The sequence below is a fragment of the Microchirus variegatus genome (assembly GCF_963457635.1).
Source record: "Microchirus variegatus genome assembly, chromosome: 4".
NCBI lineage: Eukaryota > Metazoa > Chordata > Actinopteri > Pleuronectiformes > Soleidae > Microchirus > Microchirus variegatus.
Genome location: NC_139805.1, coordinates 18,547,460 through 18,571,799, shown reverse-complemented (window position 1 = coordinate 18,571,799; position 24,340 = coordinate 18,547,460). Strand labels below are relative to the sequence as shown.

General features: G+C 43.1%; 1 protein-coding gene across 1 annotated transcript; it reads left to right on the top strand.

The window, feature by feature from the left end:
* Nucleotides 1-5,110: 5,110 nt before the first annotated feature.
* clocka (clock circadian regulator a) lies at nucleotides 5,111-22,393 on the top strand. Its single transcript, XM_083888042.1, has 21 exons — nucleotides 5,111-5,224; nucleotides 5,316-5,407; nucleotides 12,273-12,332; nucleotides 12,482-12,630; nucleotides 12,728-12,819; nucleotides 12,925-13,014; nucleotides 13,376-13,496; nucleotides 13,635-13,748; nucleotides 14,379-14,497; nucleotides 14,930-15,012; nucleotides 17,105-17,211; nucleotides 17,648-17,795; nucleotides 17,900-17,975; nucleotides 18,058-18,202; nucleotides 18,299-18,393; nucleotides 18,501-18,602; nucleotides 18,984-19,142; nucleotides 19,235-19,474; nucleotides 20,367-20,548; nucleotides 20,712-20,958; nucleotides 21,634-22,393. Exons 2-21 carry the CDS (start codon nucleotides 5,388-5,390, stop codon nucleotides 21,895-21,897), a joined length of 2,613 nt encoding a protein of 870 aa, XP_083744168.1. The 5' UTR covers nucleotides 5,111-5,224; nucleotides 5,316-5,387; the 3' UTR covers nucleotides 21,898-22,393.
* The last annotated feature ends 1,947 nt before the right edge of the window (nucleotides 22,394-24,340 follow it).

Sequence of the window (24,340 nt, the reverse complement as noted above, 5' to 3'; positions counted from 1 at the left end):
GTTTTTTGCCTTCTCGTTTGTTCCACTTAGGTTGAGGAAACACTCAGAATCCCTTGTCCATCGTGTGATTAAGTGAGGAAACATGATATGCAGGCTGACTGAAATACTGCTCAAACCTTTTAATGAAGGTATTTGCAGTGTAAAAGGATTAAAACATGTAAAATGGCTTGATCGTGTTGATGGTGTTGATGGGGAAGTGTAGAATTATTGGCAAGAACATGAAGGTACTGCTTGTGGAGCTGTGATTAAGTTAGATTGGAGGAGGAAGAAAGTAGGTCATTGGGCCAGCAGGTCACTGAAGCACAGATGACATCACAGTTATACAACCCATGCTCTCCCAGTTACACAACACTCACTCTGTGCTGCAGTTACTGCTGCAACCTCTGCTGATACTCCACTCTCAGCTCTCCTTTATTTTTCTCTCAATTCACCTGTATAATTATTAATTTCTGATCTCCAGTTGCCTGCCTGTTTTCAGCCATGTTGTGTGGTTGAATGTCAATGCTTCAGTGTGTAATGTCTGCTGATTTTTGTTGTTGTTGTTGTTGTTGTTGTTGTGATGTTAGTCAGGGTTCCCACGGGTTCTTGAAATCTTTGAAAGTCTGAGAATTAGAATTTTTGTTTTTTAAGGCCCTTGAAGGTTTTTGAAAATTGCCCTAAATTGACATGGGTCATTGGAAGTGCAGTGCATTTTGTGCAAGAAAGAAGTTGATATTTAGGTAAATGTCTTCTGCACACAACGCCACTTCCTGTTCCATGTGCCCTGTATTGCTTGTTGTACATAGAGTGGAGGAGTCGTAAGTGAGCACTGTCCACTGTCTCTCTTTGCCACTGACTCGAGATTCCATACAGAACAATGAGTGAGTAACGTTAAGCAACAGAGACCAAATTACGTTATGCCTGGGAAATGCAAATTCCAAGATCTCATGGCTCACCAAAGAAGGACAATCAAATTGTCCTGCAAATCAATTAAAGTGTATGCTATGGGCAAAGCAGCTCTTACAAGTTTCCCTCCAGCACTTTTGGTCCTTGAATTTGAGTAAATTGGTCCCAAAAAAGTCCTTGAAAAGTCATTGAATTTGATGTCAACCAAGGTGTGATATATTGCCTCTGTTTAGTCATTGCGAACAGGAACAACTGGGTATGTTTTAGCAATACAAATATTTAATTGGCATTTGTTTGTGTTGTCAGTCATACACTCACTTCCCTAGTGTGGTGTTTCTATTGACTCCATCTGCCTTGATGTGAAAAGACATACTTCCTGTGTACTGCTCAAAATGTCAGTGAGTGTCACAAGATCTAAACACTGCTGTACTGAGAAACACAGAGAGAGTCTTGTGGAGATGATAGTACATTGGCCCTGAGATGTCAGGTCGCTGCAAATATCACAACATAACGGAAGTGTTTCCAGGGGACACCTGAAAGTGATCACATCCATCTGTACACGTGCAGGCAGGGGGATCTCTCCACAGTAAACAACTGTGGTCAAGCCTTGGTAAATGCACGGATTGGCAGGATTAAGACTAGGGCTGAACGATATATCGCATTTGCGATAATATCGCGATATGATCAAGTGCAATTTTCTAACCGCAAAGGCTGCGATTATACGCTGTTCACGTGACATGCGCGTGTAAAACATGTGACATAATCGAACGAGATCGTCTAACCACAGACGCTGCACTCCGGTGCAGGCTCCCTGCGCTCTAACATTTGCGCACTGAGGAGGACGAGTCACGGCCCGTTTTTGTGAATGGAACAGGTGAGGGCGGGTCGGTAAGGTAAATATGGAGCTTCGGCCGCTGTCTGTGGAGCTCAAAGGCTGCTTTGCAGGATGAGTGTGTGTCAGTCACCTGTAACGTTAGCCTACATGGTGACAACAGCTGTTCTCTCCAGTGGCTGTGTGTGTCCGAGCGTGTGTGTGTGCGCGTGTGTAGTGCGAACGAGCTTGCGCTAATGTTTAAGACGGGGGTGGACACAACAATAAGCCGTCTACACGATTGAAGACGGCATCTCACGCAGTCGAGATCCTGCTGTTAAAAAAAAAATAAAAAATCGACACTTGGACCTCGACAATCGACTCTCAAAATGTCTGAAATTCCCATCAGTAGTTACGACATATGAACGCACTTCAAAACGGGTTGTGTGTGTATATTTTATTTATTTATTACTTTTATTATTATTTTATTTAATGACTGTCTAACAGTTCACAGATGTCGAAAAACTAAGTGTGGTAAAGCGCCACACACACACACACACATATGCAATCTGCACTTTGTGTGACTTGTAAATGACTTTCATTTTAATGTTTACACCAGGGTTCCTTGTCAGCACTTTATGTTCATAAGTTCCAAATGTACTATTGTGATTGAAGTAGTTAAATAAAAATATCAATCATCAATTCATGCATCACCTCATGTCATCATAACAGTCTGTCTTCCAGGAAAGAACAGTTTATTTTTAATGTAATATAGTATTGGCCATACTTATGATGTATTGCTTGTCTTTGTTTAATAATACAGAAGATTAAGACCTTATAAAATAATCGCATCGCAATCGCAATATTGGCACGAAAAATCGCAATTAGATTATTTTCCATAATCGTTCAGCCCTAATTAAGACATCCGGTTTTCAAAGTGAGAATTTGTGATATCCAGGTGCTATGACAATACACACTGCTCCATAATTTCTGGCAATGCCTGATGTATCTTGGTAGAAGACATCTCTGACTACTGACACACTGAAAATCATTAATTTTTACTGTAAAATTTTTTGAGAACTGTCAAATTAAATGTCCTACATCTGTACCTTGAAACACTTCCGTTGTGAGGTTTGCAGTGCATTTTTCTTAATTTGTTGTGATATTTGCAGTGCATTTTTCTTAATGTGTTGTGATATTTGCAGCACCCTGACCTCTCAGGGCCACCATATGATAGGCTTAATTGGCACTGTGTGAATTAATATGACATTGGTTTGAATTTAACAGACATTTGTTTGTGTTTAAATTATGCACTAAAGCTTTAAAGTTTTTCATTATGTACAAACCTGTAGAGAAAGTTCTTACTACAACTCCCTGTATGTAATTACTCACTTGTTTTGACTGGAAAACAATACTCAGTGGGTCAGTGGGCTCTAATGTTAAAACCTACTCTTCCTATTAATTTCCTTTGTGTGTCTGCCAAACAAAAATGTGGAACAATTACTTTGTTTTCCTTGTGTTGAACTTGGAACCAAGTTAATTGAATGTTTTTGTGTCACTCGCATGTCTTCTGTTTACTGCCATTAAATATAAATGGGTCATTCATTTGACTTTAAACATTCATATGAGAAATTCAGAGGTTTTGATGTTATCATTTTAATATTTATATCTGTTATGCTTTTCAAAGTCGGAACCGTGGTTTTAAGTGCTATTAAATCAAAATAAAGTCAAATATTAAGTTACACAAACACTTTTTTTTAATGCATCAAGGAAGAGGGCTCTTTGTTCACAATGTATTCAGTGACTCCTGTGATATTTTCGGTGCCTCCCCCCAAATGTGAACATGTGATGATATTGCTAAGATGTTGTTCATGGTAACAGACTTGATGTTCTACGTGCAACTGGCATAACTGCAAATGTCGGTGTGTACCAAGATACGGGGGAACAACCAGCTATTATTATGACTAAACTGCCCACACAGGTTTGTGACAGTAACTGGTTCAGGGAAATAAATGGGTCAGATATTTAGGTTAGAGACCCAGCGGGCTTTCTCATTTTATATGACTCTCTATTGTAGTTCTTCCTGCTGAAGGAGGAGAGAAGTGTCAGGTGGTTGGAGGCAGACTTTGGCAGTGCTGGGCTGAATCAGTGGGTGGTGGATGCAAATGAGTGAGTGTGGGGAGGATCGAGCATGACTCAAAAATCTCCTACGCTTTTGCTGGAGATGCTGGTCACTGGTCAGAAACACTAGAGAAAATGTGATGGTTGCAAGCTGTCCCTGCCGCAATAATTAGAATAATGGCCATCGCACCACTTTAAAAGGACTGACCTGCTCCATCTGACACAGAGAAAAATGTACATATACCTCTTTTTATTTATAAACTGCTAGCCTGCTTAAGTAAAGGTCCACCACACTACAGCAGGAGTCAGCTCAGTCAGGTGCCAGTTAATTGAAAACTCTTCCTATTCACGATGATGCAAAAATAATCTATCACTCAAAAAAAATACAGGAATAGCTCCCTTATAACTTGACATTGGGCAGGCCACATGAAGTTGAGTGGAAGTTTGAGACCTCTGCATTAAGTCATTGTTGGTCATAGTTAAAAATAATTTATATTTGGAACTATTTATAAATAATTGTGTTTTTTTAGACCAAGAATACACAAAAAGTCCTTTATTCCTTTATCAACTGTGACTATTCTCAATAATGGACTGCTTTAACTTTGCTCTTCATTAATTGATGCAATAGGACTGAAATCAGACATTTATGCAATGCTCATTTATTTATTTATGCAATCGGGACTCTTCATCTTTTTATCCCTTGTCATGGTGACAAAAGACATTAGTCTGATTCTGAGACATACATTTCTTTTATAATAATTATATAACTATATTTATTTTCATTACATAATTTTTATTTAACAACATTATGTAGATATGAACCAAAGGCAAGACAATTCAGTTTAATTTAATACATTACTACATGTTATAATGGCATATTGGATCATAATGGGCACTGACTGGCCAGTATGCATTCGATTGGTCATTATCACTTTTGAACAGCAAGGTTTTGTCTTGAAAACTGGAGAAGTAGAATCTTTTCATGGAATATCTAATGTTCCTGACATGAAAGAAATCATACTGGATGCAACTAATGAATGATCATATAAAAATAGTGCATACAGTATTTATACAGTATGCCACATAGATATAATAGATAGATAAAATAGATAAAATGACAAACTTTAAAATACCCCCAGCTTCTGTATCTGTAAAGACTTCTCTAATGACCGCATATGCTTGTTTATTTTTTTTAATCTTTGGTAGACTCAGATGTTGCTGCCATGTGCCACACTCGTGCCCGAAGCAGACGAAAAACTCAGCTCAAAGACCTTTTGATTGAGGACATTTTCAGTGACTCTCCTCCAGGACTCGCAGAGCTCTGCCACCACAGTGTATCCACTCAGCCCCTGTCTTCATCCAGATGCTTTCTCATGCTTTCACCACACTGGCTGTACTGTCATTAAGGTAAGATTTCGGATTTGAATTAACTCTGTTTTTAAACACCGATGCAGCTGAAGTTACTGTATATTGTGGTCTTTGTATTTTTTATCAAAAGGTCTGTTCACAAATGTCTACCTCACGATTAAATGACCCCTCTCCAACACTGCGACCCTGAACAGGATTCAAAATGACCTCGAGCATTGACAGGTGAGTCAGATGTTTTGTTTTACCTGTGTTTAGCTTACTTTAGAGCTGAAACGATTAATCGATAAATCGATTATTAATCGATTACTAAATTAATCGCCAACTATTTTGATAATCGATAATCGGTTTGAAGCTTTTTCATGATTAAAACAAGATTTCTGATTGTTTCAGCTTCTTAAATGTGAATATTTTCTTGGTTTCTTTGCCCCACATAAAGAAATCTTTAAAACTGAATCATTGTGGTTTGTGGACAAAACAAGACTTTGGAGAACATCATAATTTCCAGCTTTCGACGTTTTTTTAAAATTTTCTGACATTTTATGGACCAAGTGATTCATCGATTAATCGAGAAAATAATCGACAGATTAATCGATTACGAAAATAATCGTTAGTTGCAGCTCTAGCTTACTTTATGCTGTATCTGACCGCATTTTTGTTGTTGTCAAAGGTCTCAAGCCAACATTTCTGTAACTGAACTCTGAATTTTAACTTTATATTTGAAGCTATAAGCCATAAATAAAGCAACCGTCTGCCTATGATGACAAAATACACAATGCCTTATAATACATTAATTCTTAGTCCTTACTTACTACATGAAATGAGTCTTAGATGAGGATTTAGGATTTGGTGGAGGTATTGTTCTTGTTATATTAATTAAAAATGTATGAATATATTGGATTCTAAAGCATAGAAGATTGATTTTAGTCTGATTAAGCTGACCAAACATTTTAAGGACACCGTTTCTGATTTATGTGTTCAGATTTATTATGTTCTGCTTTTAACTCTGAAAACGAAAGTTACGTATGTAACTACGGTTCTATGAATCCTGGATGACCGCCAGAGGCGGTGCTTTAGCACTGGATGTCTCCATCTTGCGCATGCGCAGGTCGAGTGTTTATACCAACAAAGTCACCCATGACCCCTGATGACGCCGGCTAGCCTATATCTTCCGGTGACATCAGAGGATCTGTTCCTGCAGAATCTTCTCGCGAAACCACGAGGATTCCGAGTGACAGAACGCTCTGGCGGTCATCCAGGATTCATAGAACCGTAGTTACATACGTAACTTTCGTTCTATTTCATCCTTACTGACCGCCAGAGGCGGTGCTTTAGCACTGGATGACCATAACAACAAAGTCACGAGGAATGCCAGTACGTACCTCAGTGAGAGTAAAGGGTAGAGGCGGCACATTCACCCTATAGAATCTGGAGAGGGTAGCTGGTGATGCCCACCAGGGGCACGCCGCGCAGAGCCGCCCATGATGTAGTGACAGCCCTAGTAGAGTGGCACCTCCCCCGGATGGCAGGGGATAACCACCGTGTTTGTACACCTGAGTGATGATGTCCATAATTCTGTGTGAGAGTCACTGTTCGGAGGGAGCACGGCCTTATTAGTACGCCGTAGTAGAGAAACAGCTGTTCTGACCGTCTCAAGCTCGCGGTCGAAGTTATATAGACTCTTAAGGTCTGGACAGGGCACGGCCGTCATGACCTTTCCTCCCCTGCTGGGAGGATAAACTGTGCCAGGATTAAGGTTTGACGATGACAGAACCTGAGGAGGAAAAGCCCGTATTTGGCCACAGAGTGACCCCTGAGCCATCTGAGTCCGAGTTCGACCTCAGACATGAGTCCCTCACAGAGAGAGCATGTAGCTCCTCAGCACTCCTTACTAAGTGATGGTGAGGAGAAAGGCAGTCTTCAACTCAAGGGGGGGGGGCAGCACCGGGGCAGACCCCAAGCCAGAATTCTCTGTACCCTTGGTAGTTGTAGCCTTGAGGCTTTCCTTTAAGGAAAAGGACACGAGTCTGTGGCACTCCACGGTGTTGTCATCAACTTGAGTGTGTCGAGAGGAAAAGCCCGCCACATAAGCCCTCCCGTCCGCCATTCGGGAGTGGCTGTAGGAACTACAGAATTGTTGTAGTTGTATAGTAGACGGGGCCCTCGCCCCCCTCGGAACACCAGGCAGACAGTTTACACCTGTTCACATACTGCATTTGGGTAGAAAGCTCCATAGTTTTCAGTGTGGTACATTGGGCTGTGTCTGAACACTCTGCCCGGAGGTCGTGCCCTGCAGTGGCCGACCCAGAGCTGGAGGCAATGAGGGTCAGGATGCCAGACCTGGCCCCCTAACTGAGACAGGAGATCCAACCTGTCGGGGAGACGCCGCGATGAGCTGCAGCAGAGCCTGTGCAGCAGAGGAAAACATGTCATCCCTGGCCAGAAAAGGGGGCCACCAGTAGCAGGTTGTGGCCATGCTGGAGGACCCTCTGCAGTGTTTGAGGAATCAGCGGCTCTGTGGGAAGGCATAGATAAGAGCTTCTGGGCGATCGTGTGCGAGAGCATCCTCGCGGCTGAGAAGGGCTGGCCTTCTCTGTCAAGGAGAACCAGAGGGGGGCAGTGGGTCGTCGACTCCTCTGAGGCAAAGAGATCCCCCTCTGCCCTTCCGAAAAAACATCCCAGATATTAAATACCACCTCTACATCAGAGTGTGTGCAATTATGTCAGAGAGAGACGGTTGAGACATTGTCTGACCGTACTAGCACATGCCTCTACTGAAGGAACTGAAGAAAAAGCTGCAGTGCCATGTGCACTGCCCGTAGCTGTGAGGGATACATCTGTGTGACAGTCTCCCGAAGGGATGTAATGGCGCCCATGGGCGTGCCCTGAAGAAGAAACCATCTCACCCTCCGTGGGGCCAGAGCAGGCCGAGGGGGCAGGAGGCCAAGGAGGCAGCGTTGTGATGCCTAAGCTTCCTGTGCTGGTGCCACTTGGCATACAAGTGGAAAACTGTTTGGCCACCTCTGAAGGGGGCGTAGTGGCAGCGGGCCTAAGGGAGCCACAGTGGCAGCAGCTGTTAGCTTGCCTAAGAGGCGCATATACTGGGTGTAGCGCAAGCAGCGGCCCTTCTGAAGAGGAGAAGGAGGATGAGGATGTCGTCCACACGCCGAAGTGATGGACAGGCCCTCATGGCAACAGCATCCGGAGTCACCCCCCTAGAAAAGTGTACTCTGAGAGGGAACCAGGCAGCTCATTGTGAAAATCACTCTGAGGATGTTCATGCCCCGCGACTGCAGGGGGAAGAGGGCTGCTGCCACACACCTGGCCAGCACCAGTGGTGAAGGGAGAGGCCGAACGGGAGCAGTGAGCACCCTGGACTGATAATGGCGGCCCTGAGAGCAGGCTGCAGAAAATGCCTGGTGCTATGGGGACGTGAAAGTACGCGTCCTTCAAGAATAAGAGGTAAACCATTCCCCTGTAAAAGCCAGTACGCAGAACCACTGCATTACGAGCATGTGGAACTTCGTGAACTTCAGGAACCTGTTGTCCCCTCAAGTTGAGTGATAGGGCGGAGTCCATCGTCTTTCTTTTCCATGAGAAAGTAAGTTGAGTAGAACCCCATGGTGACAGGGTTTTTTTCTGCCGGGTCGCGTATAATGGTCATTTGACCAGGCTGTAGGTTGGGGGTGTCGGAACTGAAATTTGTACCTGTGGGGTTAAGGTGGAATCACCTAAGGGCCTGTGGTGAAAACAGTCCAGTAGCTGAGCTGCTGCTGGAAAAAAGAAGCCGATAATCAGCCACTGAATCTCCCCTGAGCTAGCCACTGGCGGCGAGTCAAACAGTGGGGGAGCTGGGCTGGTTCACGCCTGAAGAGGCACTGGCGGGAGCCGGCTGAGCCTGTGGGGCCATGCGAATGGTGGCACCCATGAAGTTATACCCGCCACTGCTGGCTGGGGAGCGGGAGCTCACCCCAAGGGTGTGTGAGGCAGCACCTTGGGGAACCACATTGGCCCCATTGTTGGTGAACTCGGTGGCTGAAGCCGCCACGGAGAGTACATCTTCCTCCGGTTCGACCGTGGCAGCGGGGAAGCGGAAAAACCTGCATCCACTGCACCGATCCCAGAACTGGACGGCTATGAAGAGGGTCTTCATCTAGTTTAACTCCTCAGTCAGCTGGTCCCCCCTGGAGGCCAGTTTAGACTCCTCGACCCGCGCCCACAGCCTCTGCAGCCGAGGTCGATTAGGCTGTGCTGGTGGCAGTCGCTGGGCTGGGGTCAGCTGGTCCGGTTCCGGAACATGACCCAGCAGGTGTTCCTCAGCCAGTCTGGCAACCCGCACTGCCCTGGGCATGAAGCTGCAGTTCATGCACGGATCCTCCGACAGCCCCTCCCTCAGGTGTTCGAGGCCAAGGCACGGAGGGCACCTATCATGACCGTCCTCCGGCTGCAGGGAGGCCATACAGGTCGCACAGGAGTGGTCACCAAGCATGGTGCCAGTCGGCGGCTGTAGAGTGGGAGAAGCAACAGATGCTGGGAGAGGGAGCGAGAACACTGCCTTCACCAACAGGTGTCGCACGGCTGTAGTTAGGGTAAGTGGTTCTTCACGCTAACTATGAGGCCAACGGCGTCCGCCTATGCTGGGAGCGGGAGCGAGAACACTGCCATCACCAGCAAAGGTCAGCTTGCTGCGCCAGTACAGACTGTCACCACCGAGCAGACACAGCTCGATGTGGCTGTTACTGACGGTAAGTAGTATACACCTGTGATGGGAGAGGGAGCGAGCACACTGCCTTCACCAACAGGTGTCGCACAGCCGAATACAGTTAGGATTAGTGGTTCTTCACACTAACTATGAGGGCACCAGCATCCGCCTATGCTGGGAGCGGGAGCGAGAACACTGCCTTCACCGGCAAAGGCCAGCTTGCTGCGCCAATACAGACTGTCGCCACCGAGCAGACGCAGCTCGAGATGTGGCTGTTACTGACGTTTAGTAGCATACACCTGTGATGGGAGAGGGAGCGAGCGCACTGCCTTCACCAACAGGTGTCGCACAGACAAATACAGTTAGCCTTAGTGGGCTCTTCACACTTCTGCTAACTGGAGGGCAACAGCACCTGCCTATGCTGGGAGTGGGAGCGAGAGCACTGCCTTCACCAGCAAAAGGTCGGCTTGCTGCGCCAAATACAACCATCCCGCCTAGCAACACAGCTCAAGATATGGCTGTTACTAGAGGTAGTAGTATACACCTGCGATGGGAAAGGGAGCGAACGCACTGCCTTCACAAACAGGTATCCAATGCAGTTAGCCTTAGTGGAACACGTCTGCTTACTACAGGGGACTAGAATGAAGAGTACAGCCAACGGTGTATCATCATCATCAACACAGTAAAAACCCAAAGCAAAAGCAGTACTCACTGTACAGTTACTCCCAGATAACTGTAGTACAGATGTCAGGAGAGGGAGCGAATACACTGGTTTCACTGACATATGTATAATGTACCGATTACACATACGCAAGGTCAAGCAAGCAGTGCTGACATTAGCGCCTGTACTAAAATCACAAATGGCGGGAGAGAGAGAGCACACGCTGTCTTCACCGACACAGGAGAGTAAAAAAGAGAGACAGTACACACCGTACAGTTACTCATAGATACAGCAGAAGTACAAAGTTGGAAGAGGGAGCGAGTACGCTGGCTTCACAAACATACAACCACCACGAAAGGTGGGCCGGGTACAACCAGCTGTGTACCGATTACACAGCCTCTAGGTCAAGCTTCTACGGATATAGCAGAAATACAGATGTCAGGAGGGAGTGAGTACGCTGGCTTCACCGACATATGAAGCTACAACTGGAGGTGGGTACGAGCAGCGGTGTAGCGATTATGCAGACGCTAGGTCAAGCGAGCAATGTTGACCGCCAGCGCAACAACCCAATGTCGGGAGAGAGAGCGGACACGCTGTCTTTACCAACACATGAATGAAAAAACAAAGCGAGAAACGGTACACACTGTACAGTTACTCACGGATAACAGTAGTACAGATGTCAGGAGAGGGAGCGAGTACACTGGCTTCACTGACATGTATAATGTACAGATTATGCAGACACTAGATTAAGTAGCAGTGCTGACACTAGTGCCTGTAATTAAATCACAAATGTCGAAGAGAGAGCGCACACGCTGTCTGCACCGACACATGACAGTAAAAAAGGAGAGAGGCAGTACACGTTGTACTGTTACTCATAGATACAGCATAAGTACGGGTGTCGGGGCTTCACCGACATACAACTACAACGAAAGGCGGGTACGACCAATTGTGTAGCGATTACACAGACTCTGTGTCTTAAAGCAATGCTGTCTTCATAACATGGAAAAGTACAGATAAAAAACGGTACAAGTTGTACAATTACTCACAGATATAGGAGAAGTACAGATGCACTTTCTTCACCAACATATGACCGCAACAAAGCGGGTACTATCAGCTGTGTACCGATTATACAGACGCTAGGTCGAGCAGGCAATGCTAACCGCTAGCGCCCGTAATTAACACACGGAAATGTCGGGAGAGAGCGCACAACGCCTTCACCGACTTAATTTTACAGAGAAGACATATTCTCAAAGGAGGCGAAAGACGCCTGGTATACTCAGCCAGTTGTAGCGTTGGCTGATCCAACTTCTATTACGGGGTGTTCACGGCGAACCGCGACGAACCTCCCGTCTCCGCTCGTCGCAGCCCTTGGAGGGCGAACAGCTCGCAGCTCCGACAGATTGTCACAAGGCTACCAGCGACGGAGCGGCAATGAACGCTTTAATTCAGCTAGAGTTCGCTGACATGCGTCTACCTGCAAAGCGAGAAGATGAAAAGGAACAGATCCTCTGATGTCACCGGAAGATATAGGCTAGCCGGCGTCATCAGGGGTCATGGGTGACTTTGTTGGTATAAACACTCGACCTGCGCATGCGCAAGATGGAGACATCCAGTGCTAAAGCACCGCCTCTGGCGGTCAGTAAGGATGAAATAGAACTGCGGATTCTCATGTGAAGGTGCTTTTTGTCTTTTTTTTGTCTTTACCCTCTGGTTGGTTTGCTCTGCAGGGATGACAGCAGTATCTTTGATGGGCTTATGGAAGAAGATGAGAAGGACAAAGCAAAACGGTGAGATCCTTGTGCTTTAATCCTCCGTCATTATTGTAACTTCAATTTTAATTTTTTAATTTTTGTTCAATTGTTAATGAAAAATAACGCAGCTATCGCCAGTGCCATTCTATAGTAACAAAAAGAAAATGTGTGATTTGTGTCTTTAGTATGTCACGTAACAAGTCTGAGAAGAAACGCAGAGACCAGTTCAATGTCCTCATCAAGGAGCTCGGCACAATGTTGCCGGGAAATACCCGGAAAATGGACAAGTCCACTATTTTGCAGAAGAGCATCGACTTTCTATACAAACACAAGGGTAAGAAAATAAGTATGTTCACAATACGTTCCAGATTACATCAGCTTCATTTGGATTATCTCACCTTTTTTTCCTTTCCTTTTTTTTTTTTTTTTAGAAATTGCTGCTCAGTCGGAGTCAACAGAGATCAGACAAGACTGGAAGCCTCCTTTTCTTAGCAATGAAGAGTTCACTCAGCTAATGTTGGAGGTGAGCTTAGTCTCTGCTTAACATGGAGCTCTGTATTTTTCCATGTCAGTTTTTCTATTTACATGCAATAATTTCAGTAAATTAAAGGAACCTTTTTTCTAACAGGCATTAGATGGATTTTTTCTTGCAATTATGACTGATGGGAATATAATCTATGTTTCTGAGGGCGTGACGTCTCTACTAGAACATTTACCTGTGAGTATAATGGCTCAAGTTCTGAATGAATGGTAATAGAGTGTAGATTTAAAGTCAAACTCCAGTTCAGTATTCACTATGAAAAAGATTTGAAATTTAATGCACCATTACCACATTATTTACCATCAAAATATGATCTACTGTATGCAAGCCTATGTTAGTAAAGCCTGGGTTAGGTAAGATGCACAATGTGTAATCCAAAATGCAGCCTTGTGCAGCAATGTGTCAAGTTGCAATCTTGATTTGAAAATTACCAATTGTTCAATATTGCACTTGAATTGTTGCATATACTCTCATTGCTCAAAAGTTAAGTGTGAAAAGATTAGATACACATGCTCAATAAAGACGTTGTGTGTTTCAGTCTGACCTTGTGGATCAGAACCTGTTGAACTTCCTGCCCATGGGGGAGCAATCAGATGTGTACAAGGCTCTGTCCTCTCATATCATGGAGGGAGAGACACTCACGCCTGAGTATCTGAAATGTAAGTGCTTCAGATTCTGAATTGTCGTCTCTTTTACGTGTCTTGGAATTTTCTATTCTCTAATTATGCTCTTGTCAGCCAAGTGACGATGTATAGACTGAGGCATTGTGGGTCTCTTTTTTTTTTTTTTTTTTACAGCAAAAAATCAGCTTGAGTTCTGTTGCCACATGCTCCGAGGAACGATTGACCCCAAAGAGCCACCTGTGTATGAATATGTCAAGTTTATTGGAAACTTCAAGTCCCTGAATAATGGTGAGTTCCGCACCAAAGGTGTTTTAAAGGTCCATTAAGAATTAGCGACATCCAGTGGTGAGATTGCAGAGTCTAACCTATGGAGATCTATGGATCTCCTCTTACCCCTTCCTTTTTTAAGACAAATGGGGAATTACAGTGGCTTTCACGTACCAGGAAATATGTCATTCTTCATTTGTGTCATATGCTTTCACTTCAAAATGTGAAAGGCTGGTTTGGTTTGTTTATTTAGACTGCTGTCGAAAACATGGTGGTGCAAGATGGTGGCCTCCATCTGCACTCTCCATCTGCCTAAGGTGCATATAAAAGGTTTATTCTGAGCCAAGAAAACCAAACTATATTTATGTAGATGATTTTACACATATATAAACATATATAATGGTAGTATATTCAGTTTCTGCCCTTTATTCATTCATCGTCTACTACTTTATCCTCCACATTATGGTCGCAGGGCTGCTGGTGCCAATCCCAGCTCACAAAGGGCGAAAGGCGGGGTGCACCCTCGACAGGTTGCCAGTCCATAGTTTCTGCCACTAAACTGTCCTAAAAGTTACACACTAGAGCTTTAAGCCTCAAGGCAAGTTCTCCTGCTTGTTAGGTCTAACAATGCCATGTTTATCTTTTCCCCAGTGCCTAACTGTACCCGAAACGGTTTCGAAGGAGTGACTCAGCGTTCACTTCACTCTGCCTTTGAAGACAGAGTGTGTCTCATAGCAACTGTAAGGCTAGCCAAACCACAGTTTATCAAGGTGAGAGTCCACAGTACCCAGTCCACCCAAGTTAAACAACATTTGGACTTTTTTCTGCGTTTATATGCTGTTGCCATGTTTCCTTTGTTTAAAAAAACAACAAACCCACAATCAAAAATGTTTTTTACTAGTTGACTAGTGAATGAAAAATGAAGCTGCTTTCAGACATCGTCTGACGTTTGGACCATTGCTGTTGTGAACATGTCTGATCCAAGACGTTCTCCTGCTGCATTCAGTATTGAGCTTTTGAGACTGTCATATTCCTGCTGATTGAAAGAATAAAACTGAGTCATTAAAAGATCCTTGTGAGGGTTAAATGCCAAAACTAGGCTCTTTAGAAACACATTGTCTCCTGCAGGATCATGTCACACAGATAATTTAGTATGTGTAGAAAATGTCTAAATACAGTCTACATTGTCTTGTCCTTCACAGGAGATGTGCACTGTAGAGGAGCCTAATGAAGAATTCACCTCCAGACATAGTTTAGAGTGGAAATTTCTCTTCTTGGACCACAGGTAGATTTATTTTCAGTATCTTCATTTCAATGTGTTTTTTTTTTTTTAAATAAAACATGTTATACTTAATATTCATTTGATGCTTGACAAGGAGGTTGTCTGTGAGCAGCAGGATTTTGATGAAATTTGCTGGGAAGGGTTGGTTGTGCTATTTTTGTGTGGATGTGTTCCAATAAAGTCTAATTTAGTCAGATAAAACAACCAGAAAAAACTAGCTGATAAAGAAGATGTTGTTTGGTAGGGATGGGACTTTTTTGTCGACAATCGACACGCGCGCACCTCGACAAAAAAATGAAAAGTAAAAAAAGTCGAAGTGTCACAAACACGTAAAGTTCACGACCATGGAGGTTAAAGAAGCTTTGCACGAAAAGGTGATCCTGCTGTCCAGGCTCCCTGCGGATGATGGTGCGCGCGTCACCGGCTCGTTCTCTCGGGTGGCTGTGCGCGTCCAAGCGTGTGTGTGTGTGTGCGTGCAGTACGAACAAGGTTGCGCTAAAGTTTAGGACGGGGGTGGGGGACATAACACAAGCGCTACACAAATGAAGATGGCATCTCACCCAGTCAGGATCACTGTACTTCACTCTGGTGGACACCTAACGAGCGCAGGTTCAAAAACCAGAGCCGTCTGCCGAGTGGCAACACGCGCTCCAGCGCGGTTTGTTTTTTTTGCCCCTCATTTTTATTATCGCTGTTCTGATGGTCAATAATGGACATTACAGCCATGTTTTTGAGCCTAAAATGAAGTATTACAGTGTAGAATAGTTTACACTCCCGCGTTGCTCCTGTTGCTGCTGCTGTGTAAAAAAAAAAAAAAAATCGACAAAAAATTAGACACGTGGACCTCGACAATTGACTCTAAAAATGTGTGAAATTCCCATCCCTATTGTTCGGTCTTCATTTAGATTTAAGTGCAGTTTGTTACCGGTGTGAAAGCAAAGGCATGTAAACCGTCACCGCAGATATGTGATTTTGGCATCAAAAGAGTTGTTAAACAACTACGAAATCGATTTACTGATCGTGTCTGTACAAGTTATGTGACTGTTTAGCTTTATTGGTTCAAACATGAGTTCTAAGAAACTGTGAAAGAAAGTCATTGCGGTTTAGAAGTGGGGTCAGTTAGGTCAAGTCACATGCTGTTCTGACAAACATTGCGTGACCTGGGATGATTTGTCAGCTTATTTTCATTCTAATCTGCTTTGCTGTTGTCACAGAGCTCTCAAAGTAGAAAAGTGGGGGAAAACCGATCTTAAATTGGCTTTTTTCTGTTGTGGTAACTTGCAGTATCAATGTGAATAAAACTCATTTAAAGCTCCCATAGAGTGATTCTATCGCACATATATGTGAGTTATGGAGGTCTACTTACATACATTAACTTGTTTTTATGGTCAAAAACCTCCTAGTTGCTGTAAATGAGCCTATAGAAATCTCTCCTCACTGAAGCTCTCGTCAGTAGCGCTATTTTAGACTGAAATCTCACCCCCAGAAGACAGACTGTGTTGTGATTGGCCAGCCAGCGTAGAGCCTTCCCAACTGTCTTGTGATTGGCCAATACATGGAACTGACGTAATCAGCACACCTGCTCTCAGAAGCGCAGCTCCCCCTCTGGAACGGTGAATGCACTGCTACTCATTATCAAAACATTGTTTTAACAATGTTTAAAAATAGCTTCATCACGACTCCCCGAAGCAGTCCCTTTTACGACTTTGACCCAGAGTCGGACACAGAGTCAGAAGACACTGTCGCTCTTGAAACACCTCGAAACACAACAGACTTTCTTCTTCTTCTGCGGTTCAATGTATGCAACCGGATGTGCCCGGACTAGTGCCCGGAACAGGAGGAGCCGCTGTTCAGAACTGCCGTTTACGTAACCAGAACAGGTTTTTACAGAGATCTTGCTGAGCCCGAGATTACAATACAACACAACGTTCTCGGCAGTGGCTGAACTGTTTGTTTCGAACCTTCAGGGCTTCATAAACGAGGTCATAGCGCAGATACACACCTTAAAAATCAGTGTTAGTATTTCAAAAGAATAATGTTTCCACTTTCCAGATCTCAATATCATTTAATTTAACAATAACATTTATTTGTCCAGAGCTCCACCCGTCATAGGTTACCTCCCGTTTGAGGTCCTGGGTACGTCAGGATATGACTACTACCATGTCGATGACCTGGAAACACTGGCTAAATGCCATGAACACTGTGAGTTCACCTTTTCTCTGGAATTAAATTTAGAACACTTTTTAAGACGCAAACAGCACTTTATGATTTGAGCAAATAAAAATGAACCACACAATCAAAGTACACAAATTGCAAACAAACTTTTAAACAATTTAATCATTCAAAAATGTATTTTCAGGGAGGACAAAGAACAAGAGTCAGAGCAAACAAAAAGTGTATTTTCAAACAAATTGAATAGAATATATAATGATTACATCAATATTGTATTTGCAATTTGTGTATTTTGATTGTGTGGTTCATTTTTGTTTGCTCAATTCATAAAGGTGTGAAAATATTGACACAACTCTACTTCCATACTTTTCTAGCTTCAGTTAGGTTAGCAAAGCCCCATTTGTCAGCTGCCTTATGAGGTTTTCAAACACTAAATGATAATCATCTCCTCTTGGTTTCTTTGTAGTAATGCAATATGGCAAAGGAAAGTCCTGCTACTACAGATTCCTTACCAAAGGACAGCAGTGGATTTGGCTCCAGACACACTACTATATCACCTATCATCAATGGAACTCCCGACCTGAGTTTATTGTTTGCACACACACTGTTGTAAGGTACATGGAAGATAAAAAAAAGAATGAACATGCACCCCTTCCGCATTTTTCATTGTAATCATAATGTTTTGAACATAATCTTTATAACTGTCTGTGATCTATAGTTACGCTGAAGTAAGGGCAGAACAACGCAGAGAACTTGGAATTGAAGAATCAACACCAGAGATCACAGCTGATAAGGTAAGACACAATCAATGTTTTAAAGGACACTGAAACCAGTTTTCCTTCATTATTGCTATTAACACCGTATCTCTTTTCACAGCAGTCTCAGGATTCAGGCTCTGAATCCCAGCTCAACACTTCCAGTCTGAAAGAGGTTTTAGAGCGCTTTGACCACAGCCAGACACCCTCCGTCTCATCTCGCAGCTCACGCAAATCATCACACACAGCTGTGTCTGACCTAGCCTGTAAGCGCCATTAACAAAAAGCAATGCAACACCCCAGCATTAAAATGAAGTGTCTCCATCTAAAAACCGTATCATAATTCATTGTTTTACCCTTAGCATCACAGATGAAGCTTCAGGGGAGTACACCAGGTCGCCAATCCGTCTCTGCCGTGGAGATGACATCACAACGGAGATCGTCTATCAGCAGTCAGGTCAGTGACTAGACTTGTGTGTGTTGAGCATTAAGAGAGTAGATGCTCCCTGATGTCTCTCTTCTCCTTATCCTGACTTTTGTTTGTGTCTGTATTGTTTCTATTAGCAGTCGATGAGCTCCCAAAATACAGGACAAAACATAACTCCATCCATGGTTTGTCAACAACAGCAGCAACAACAGCAACAACAAGTACAGAATAGTGGACAAGTAAGACATTTATCTCATGTATGCACAATGTACAGTGTTATATTAACAGGACCCAGAATGACTCCTAGGATCGGCAGTCCCCTGCTGCCCTCTGTGAAATAGATTTTTTCCAATTATGTCTTCTTCCATGTGTGATCTTTCCAATACAATTTTGGGAAATCCGTTCAGAATTTTTTGAATACTGATCTGACAACGTACTGTTTTAGGTGTACATTTTAAATGTATCAGTCTGTATGAAAGAGCTACTGAACTATCTGAATGCCAAACATTAAATACAATCTTAATCTCAAGATCCATATACAACAAGACTTCTCATGTAAACAACCTCTGTAACTGCCATTTTGCTTCCCTTCATGTTCTCATGTCATTGGTCTTTCACAGTCAATGGTGCAGTTCTCCAACCAGATAGATGCCATGCAGCACCTGAAAGACCAGCTGGAGCAGAGGACCAGGCTGATTGAGGCTAACATCCAGCAACAGCAGGATGAGCTGCGGCAGATTCAGGAGGAGCTGCAGAGGGTGCAGGGACAGAACTTACAGGTGAGACTGAATATGTGATTGGGAGGGTGTGGAAAAAAGAGAAAATACAGCCCAACTGATCAATCCATGTTTGAGTCTGCAATATGTTCCAGATGTTCTCGCAGAAAGGAACTGGAGAACTAACTCTTAGCTCTGTTCAGGTGGCCCAGGTGAATGCTGTGGTGCAGCAAGGAGGGATGCTCAGCATGCAGGGCCAAGTCATCTCTGCAGGGCCTTTACAGAACAGCATAAAGCAGCTGCAACAACAACAACAACAACAACAACAACAACATGCTGTCCAGCCCCAGTCCCAGCAACAAACACTCCGGGAACAGAGTACAGCACTCTCTCAGGTCAGACCAACCAAATACTGTTCAATGAAGTTTCCAGTGTGTAAGAATTAGTGACATCTATTGGTGAGACCAATAAATGACTCCACCACTCCCTTAAAGGGACACTGTGTAGTATTTATGGGTTTATATAACCCAAAATCCACTTTTTTATACATATTATGTGCTCCTGCATTGTCTAGTCGCTGTATAATAGTTTTTGTTTCATTTTCGTAGTGTCTTAAAAAGTCATGTAAAATAACATGGTCGCGGGCCGTGGTTGCATTGCCACTGTTAGCAGCGAGACGCCATGTTTCTACCGGAGCCTGTATGGACAAACGCGAGAGAACAAATCAAGCGTCGCTTTACTTGTAGCGGAAGTCCCGCCTCTACTCTCTCCGCTTCGTCTGCTACGGCCGCGGTAGCGCGTCCGCTCCCTCGCCTCACGAACCTCACCTGCTGACACGGAGAAAGACGACGAGGACAACATTTGACCGGCTACGGATACCGTAGCGCTCAGGGAAGGGAGGGGGTGAGCAGAGGAGTAGTTCTTTGTTGTAAATTTAAGCCTCTCCTCTAGATGGCACTATAAACTACTTACTTCACCTTTAAAGTGTGTCAGAGAACAACAGAGGCCTGCATACCATAAGGATGTAAACCCTCCACACTGCGTGCTGAACATGTAAAAAGCCTATTCTATGGCTACGTAAATAATGTTTATAATTTAAAAATGATTATGCACTTATAATACAGATGGAATTATGCATAGATATTTAATTTATGTCCAGTAAACCCTCCTAAATGTTACACACTGGACCTTTTAAACACATAACATTTTCTCACCGTTACATGCTGATTATATTGTGTGCACCTCACATGTTCTCACTGTCTGTGGTCTTGTCTATTTCACTCTCAGCGGTCATCTCTCACTCTGCAACCACAACAAAATCCACTGCCTGTTTCTCTCTACAACACGATGATGATCCCTCAGCAAAGTCCTGCCAACGTGGTCCAGATTTCCACTAGCCTGGCACAGAATACTGGACACAACACTCCCGCAGTGGCAACATTTGCGCAGGACCGTGGTGCTCAAATCAGGTTTGTACTTAATTATACAAACACCAAAATCTTTTTCGTAGCTACATTTTATTTCTTCACTCAATGCGTGTTTATTATTCAGTAATAGGGCTACATTCAAGTGTTATTTCCATGTATGGATGTTACCTACGCCTGACCTTTGTTCACTTCCTGTCTCTCACAGGTTTCCTGCTGCTCCTCAGCTGCTCACAAAGCTAGTGACAGGACAGATGGCATGTGGGGCTGTCATGGTCCCCACAACCATGTTCATGGGTCAAGTAGTGACTGCTTTCGCTCCCCAGCAGGGCCAGACCCAGACCATTAGCCTTTCCCAGCAGCCACCACAACAGCAGGAACAGACGCAATCACAGGTCACAGCCATGCAGCAGGGGCAGACTTCACTGGCTCAACAGCAAACACAGTTTCTGCAGGTAATAGAGTGGAGTAACACTACATTAGGCAACTTTGCAGTTTTGTGGTTTAAATGCATTAATGAAGTAATTTTAATAACATGTTTCACTGTGTGGAGGTAACTGTTCATTTTGGTTTGTTTAGCTGCAAACTTAATTTCATTTTGTTAAATGGGAGGATGTGCATGTGATTTCTCACAGTACATGGAAGTCACCACTGTTGTACCACTGAGTAGTGAGTAGTGATTAATAGCATTTATAAATAGGACAATGTTAAAGATGTGTGGTTATAACAGTTGTTTTTTTGTTTTGGATTGGCAGAAAAAAAACTTGATAATCTTGAGGGTTTTTGTAAAAACATGTGGATTACCACTTTTTGACGAAATGGTTAATCACTTAATCAATAAAACTGTCTCTAGGTTAGTTTATAATAAAAATAACAGTTAGTAGTTGAAGCCCTAGCATCCTGTAAAAATGATTAGTCTTGCCGTATTAGTGATTGGTGTTAATTCACATGGCTGTACTTTTTGGGTTTGTGGTTGCAGCGAGTCAGTGTTTGAGAAAAAGTACTGACTTTCCAAATCTGCTGCCAAAAAGTCACATTTTGCCTTGTGCATTTCAAGTAAAATCTTAGCTCAGCAGGTTGATCTTTTTTTCCCAAAAAATCCAGTTAAAATCTAATTTGTTTCACCAAAGGCTCCTCGGCTTCTGCATGGAAACCAGTCCACACAGTTGATCCTGCAAGCGGCATTCCCTTTGCAGCAGCAGGGTACTTTTGCCGCCACAACCCCACAGCAGCAGCAACAACAGTTACAACAACAACAGTTGCAACAGCACCACCATCACCAACAACAGAAGCAGTTACAACAGCAGAAACAGCAACTTCAACAACAACAGCAGCAGCTGGCTCCTCACAGAACTGATAGTTTGTCTGACCGCTCCTCGATGCAGCCACAGTAGCTGGCTCCAGCCGATCGGAAGTGGAGTGGGACAAACTTGTGCCTCAGAGGCTCGGGAAGTGATTTGGGGGCGGGCTGTGGCTTCCCTCGCCTCATATGGATCTTTTATTGTTTTGCTGTTTGCACTTAATTCTGGAGCTCAAAGCACCACAGACAATCCAGGACTAAGCCCACTGTGGCTCTGGGTAGTTAGTGTCTGGCTCCGGATTGAAGCCTTTTCTCCAAGAACAGGGAGCCATGTTCCCTGTGAAGGACTTCCCCCACATCCCCCTGCCCCTACTTGTGTGTTCAGTGGATGTGTGAGTGTGTGTTTGTGTATGTGTGCGCTCTAGTAACCTCACAGGATTATTTTATGCAGAGCTCACCAGTTAATGCTGTGAAGCTTCAAGGACGTCCTACAAAACAGCCAAAAGCTCATTTGTCTTGGACGTTTTCTCCTATTCTCGTTTTTTGTCAAAAAAAAAAAGATAATTATGGGTCAGAAAATATTTTTAAGAATGTGGTGTAGATTGAACTTTTATTGTACAGAACATCATGTGTAATATATAATGTAAATATACTGAAAATCTACTATTTTATATGATGCATGAGATGAAATGCGTAGTCTGTTCTTCGCAGCTTTGAATATGCTTTTTTTTCTAGTAATCTATGAAAAAAAAGATCTTAAAATGCACAGTGGCTGATATTTTTCACAGAATTTCTTTCTCCCAGGGGATGTGTTTGTTTGTGCATCTGCATAACAGACACCGTCAATGCTGCTTTTTGTGTCACAGTTTGTTAGATCCTTGACCCATATTTTCACAGAATTTCATAAAACTGACAATACACATTTTAATGTATTTTTAAGCTTTTTAATGTGCTTAAATCTGCACACTAAAGACTCCAAATACAGCTTGAGTCACATATTGTGAATTAAATAAATACTACCAAGATTAAGCTACCTGTACAGTGTCTGAAGACACTTAATTCCACATATAAACATGCATCACTTATAGAAGACATATATATTGTTAACCTGTTGCCATATTTCTCACACTGAGCTTCATTGAAATGATATACCAAATTATTTCCCATCAGTATGCTGAGCATCCATTCAGCCTGATCACCAGCTGTGCGCTGGCCCCAAATCACCTAACTAGTTTCTAGAGAGGTAGATGATGGTGCAGTGATTCTCCAAGTGTGAACTGCGGCCCCCTGGTGGGCAGTGAAGCTACTATAGGAAGGCTGTGAGAGGTTATAAAAAAATAAATGCATACAATTGTGTTTTGATTTTCAGTTGTGTGATTCAATACACTGTATGAGAATAATAGTAGAAGAATAGTTAATATATTCAAACCTATTTAGATGGGGATCAGGCATGATGTAGTGGTGGCTTTCGGGTGGAGAAAGGAAAACAGAGATTTTTGATTAATGCCAAGACTGATTTTGAGAATTTAAAATGGACATTTCTTAGTTTGGGAATAGCTGCTCTGCTCTTTATAACGATTGGATGTAGTTCTGGGTCCAGAAATTTAAGCCAATGCAGAAATGCCTGAAACCCGTGTCCTTTTTAATGAGCAGAGCTCACCAGCTGGTTGCAAAAAGTATGCCTTTTCCCAGCATGATGTCCATTTTGTAAATTATTGTCACATCTACAATTAACTGGGTGATAAAGCAGGGAATGCTTTAGGGCATTACAATGGTGGGATTACACAGTTAGGGGTGTCAGTCACTTTTCATGCTCTGTTCAAACATTTGCAGCTGCGTTTGAGTTAATTCATCTTTAGCATATGTTATTGTAAAAGATATGACACTTAAAGCTGAAACAATTAATCGATTACTAAATTAATTACTATTATTTACAACTATGTTGATAATCGCATAATCGTTTCTTAGGTTTTTTCATTATTGAAACAAAATTTCTGATTGTTTTAGCTTCTTAAATGTGAATATTTGCTTTGTTTCTTTGCTCCACATAACAAAGAAATCGTTAAAATGGAATCATTTTGGTTTATGGACCAAGCGATTCATCAAGAAAATAATCGACAGATAAATCGATTACGAAAATATCATGTACTTTCAATTTAGACCAAATCAGAAGATATAGTTTTGCTCATGAAGGACATATATGACACAGTTAGAGGAAAAGAGTAACAAAAATATTATTTATTGGCAGGAAGCCACTCTTCAATTGCAACAAATAAAATAGTTCAGCTATGACTGAATTTATATTTCTTATAAATCAGTCAACCGTCCACAGTCAGTCGTCCAAAATCAGTGTGTCCCTCAGTGTATAGTTGTGTAATTGTTCATCTACCCGGGTAGTGTGATTTTGTTTCTTATCTGTATGATGTGATGGATGTGCCTTCTCCAGATGCTCGAGGAAGCTGACTCCGACGTCACACCCTCCACGCACGTAATCGGGTGCTCTGGCTCGCCATCAGAATCGATTCATACACACCAAG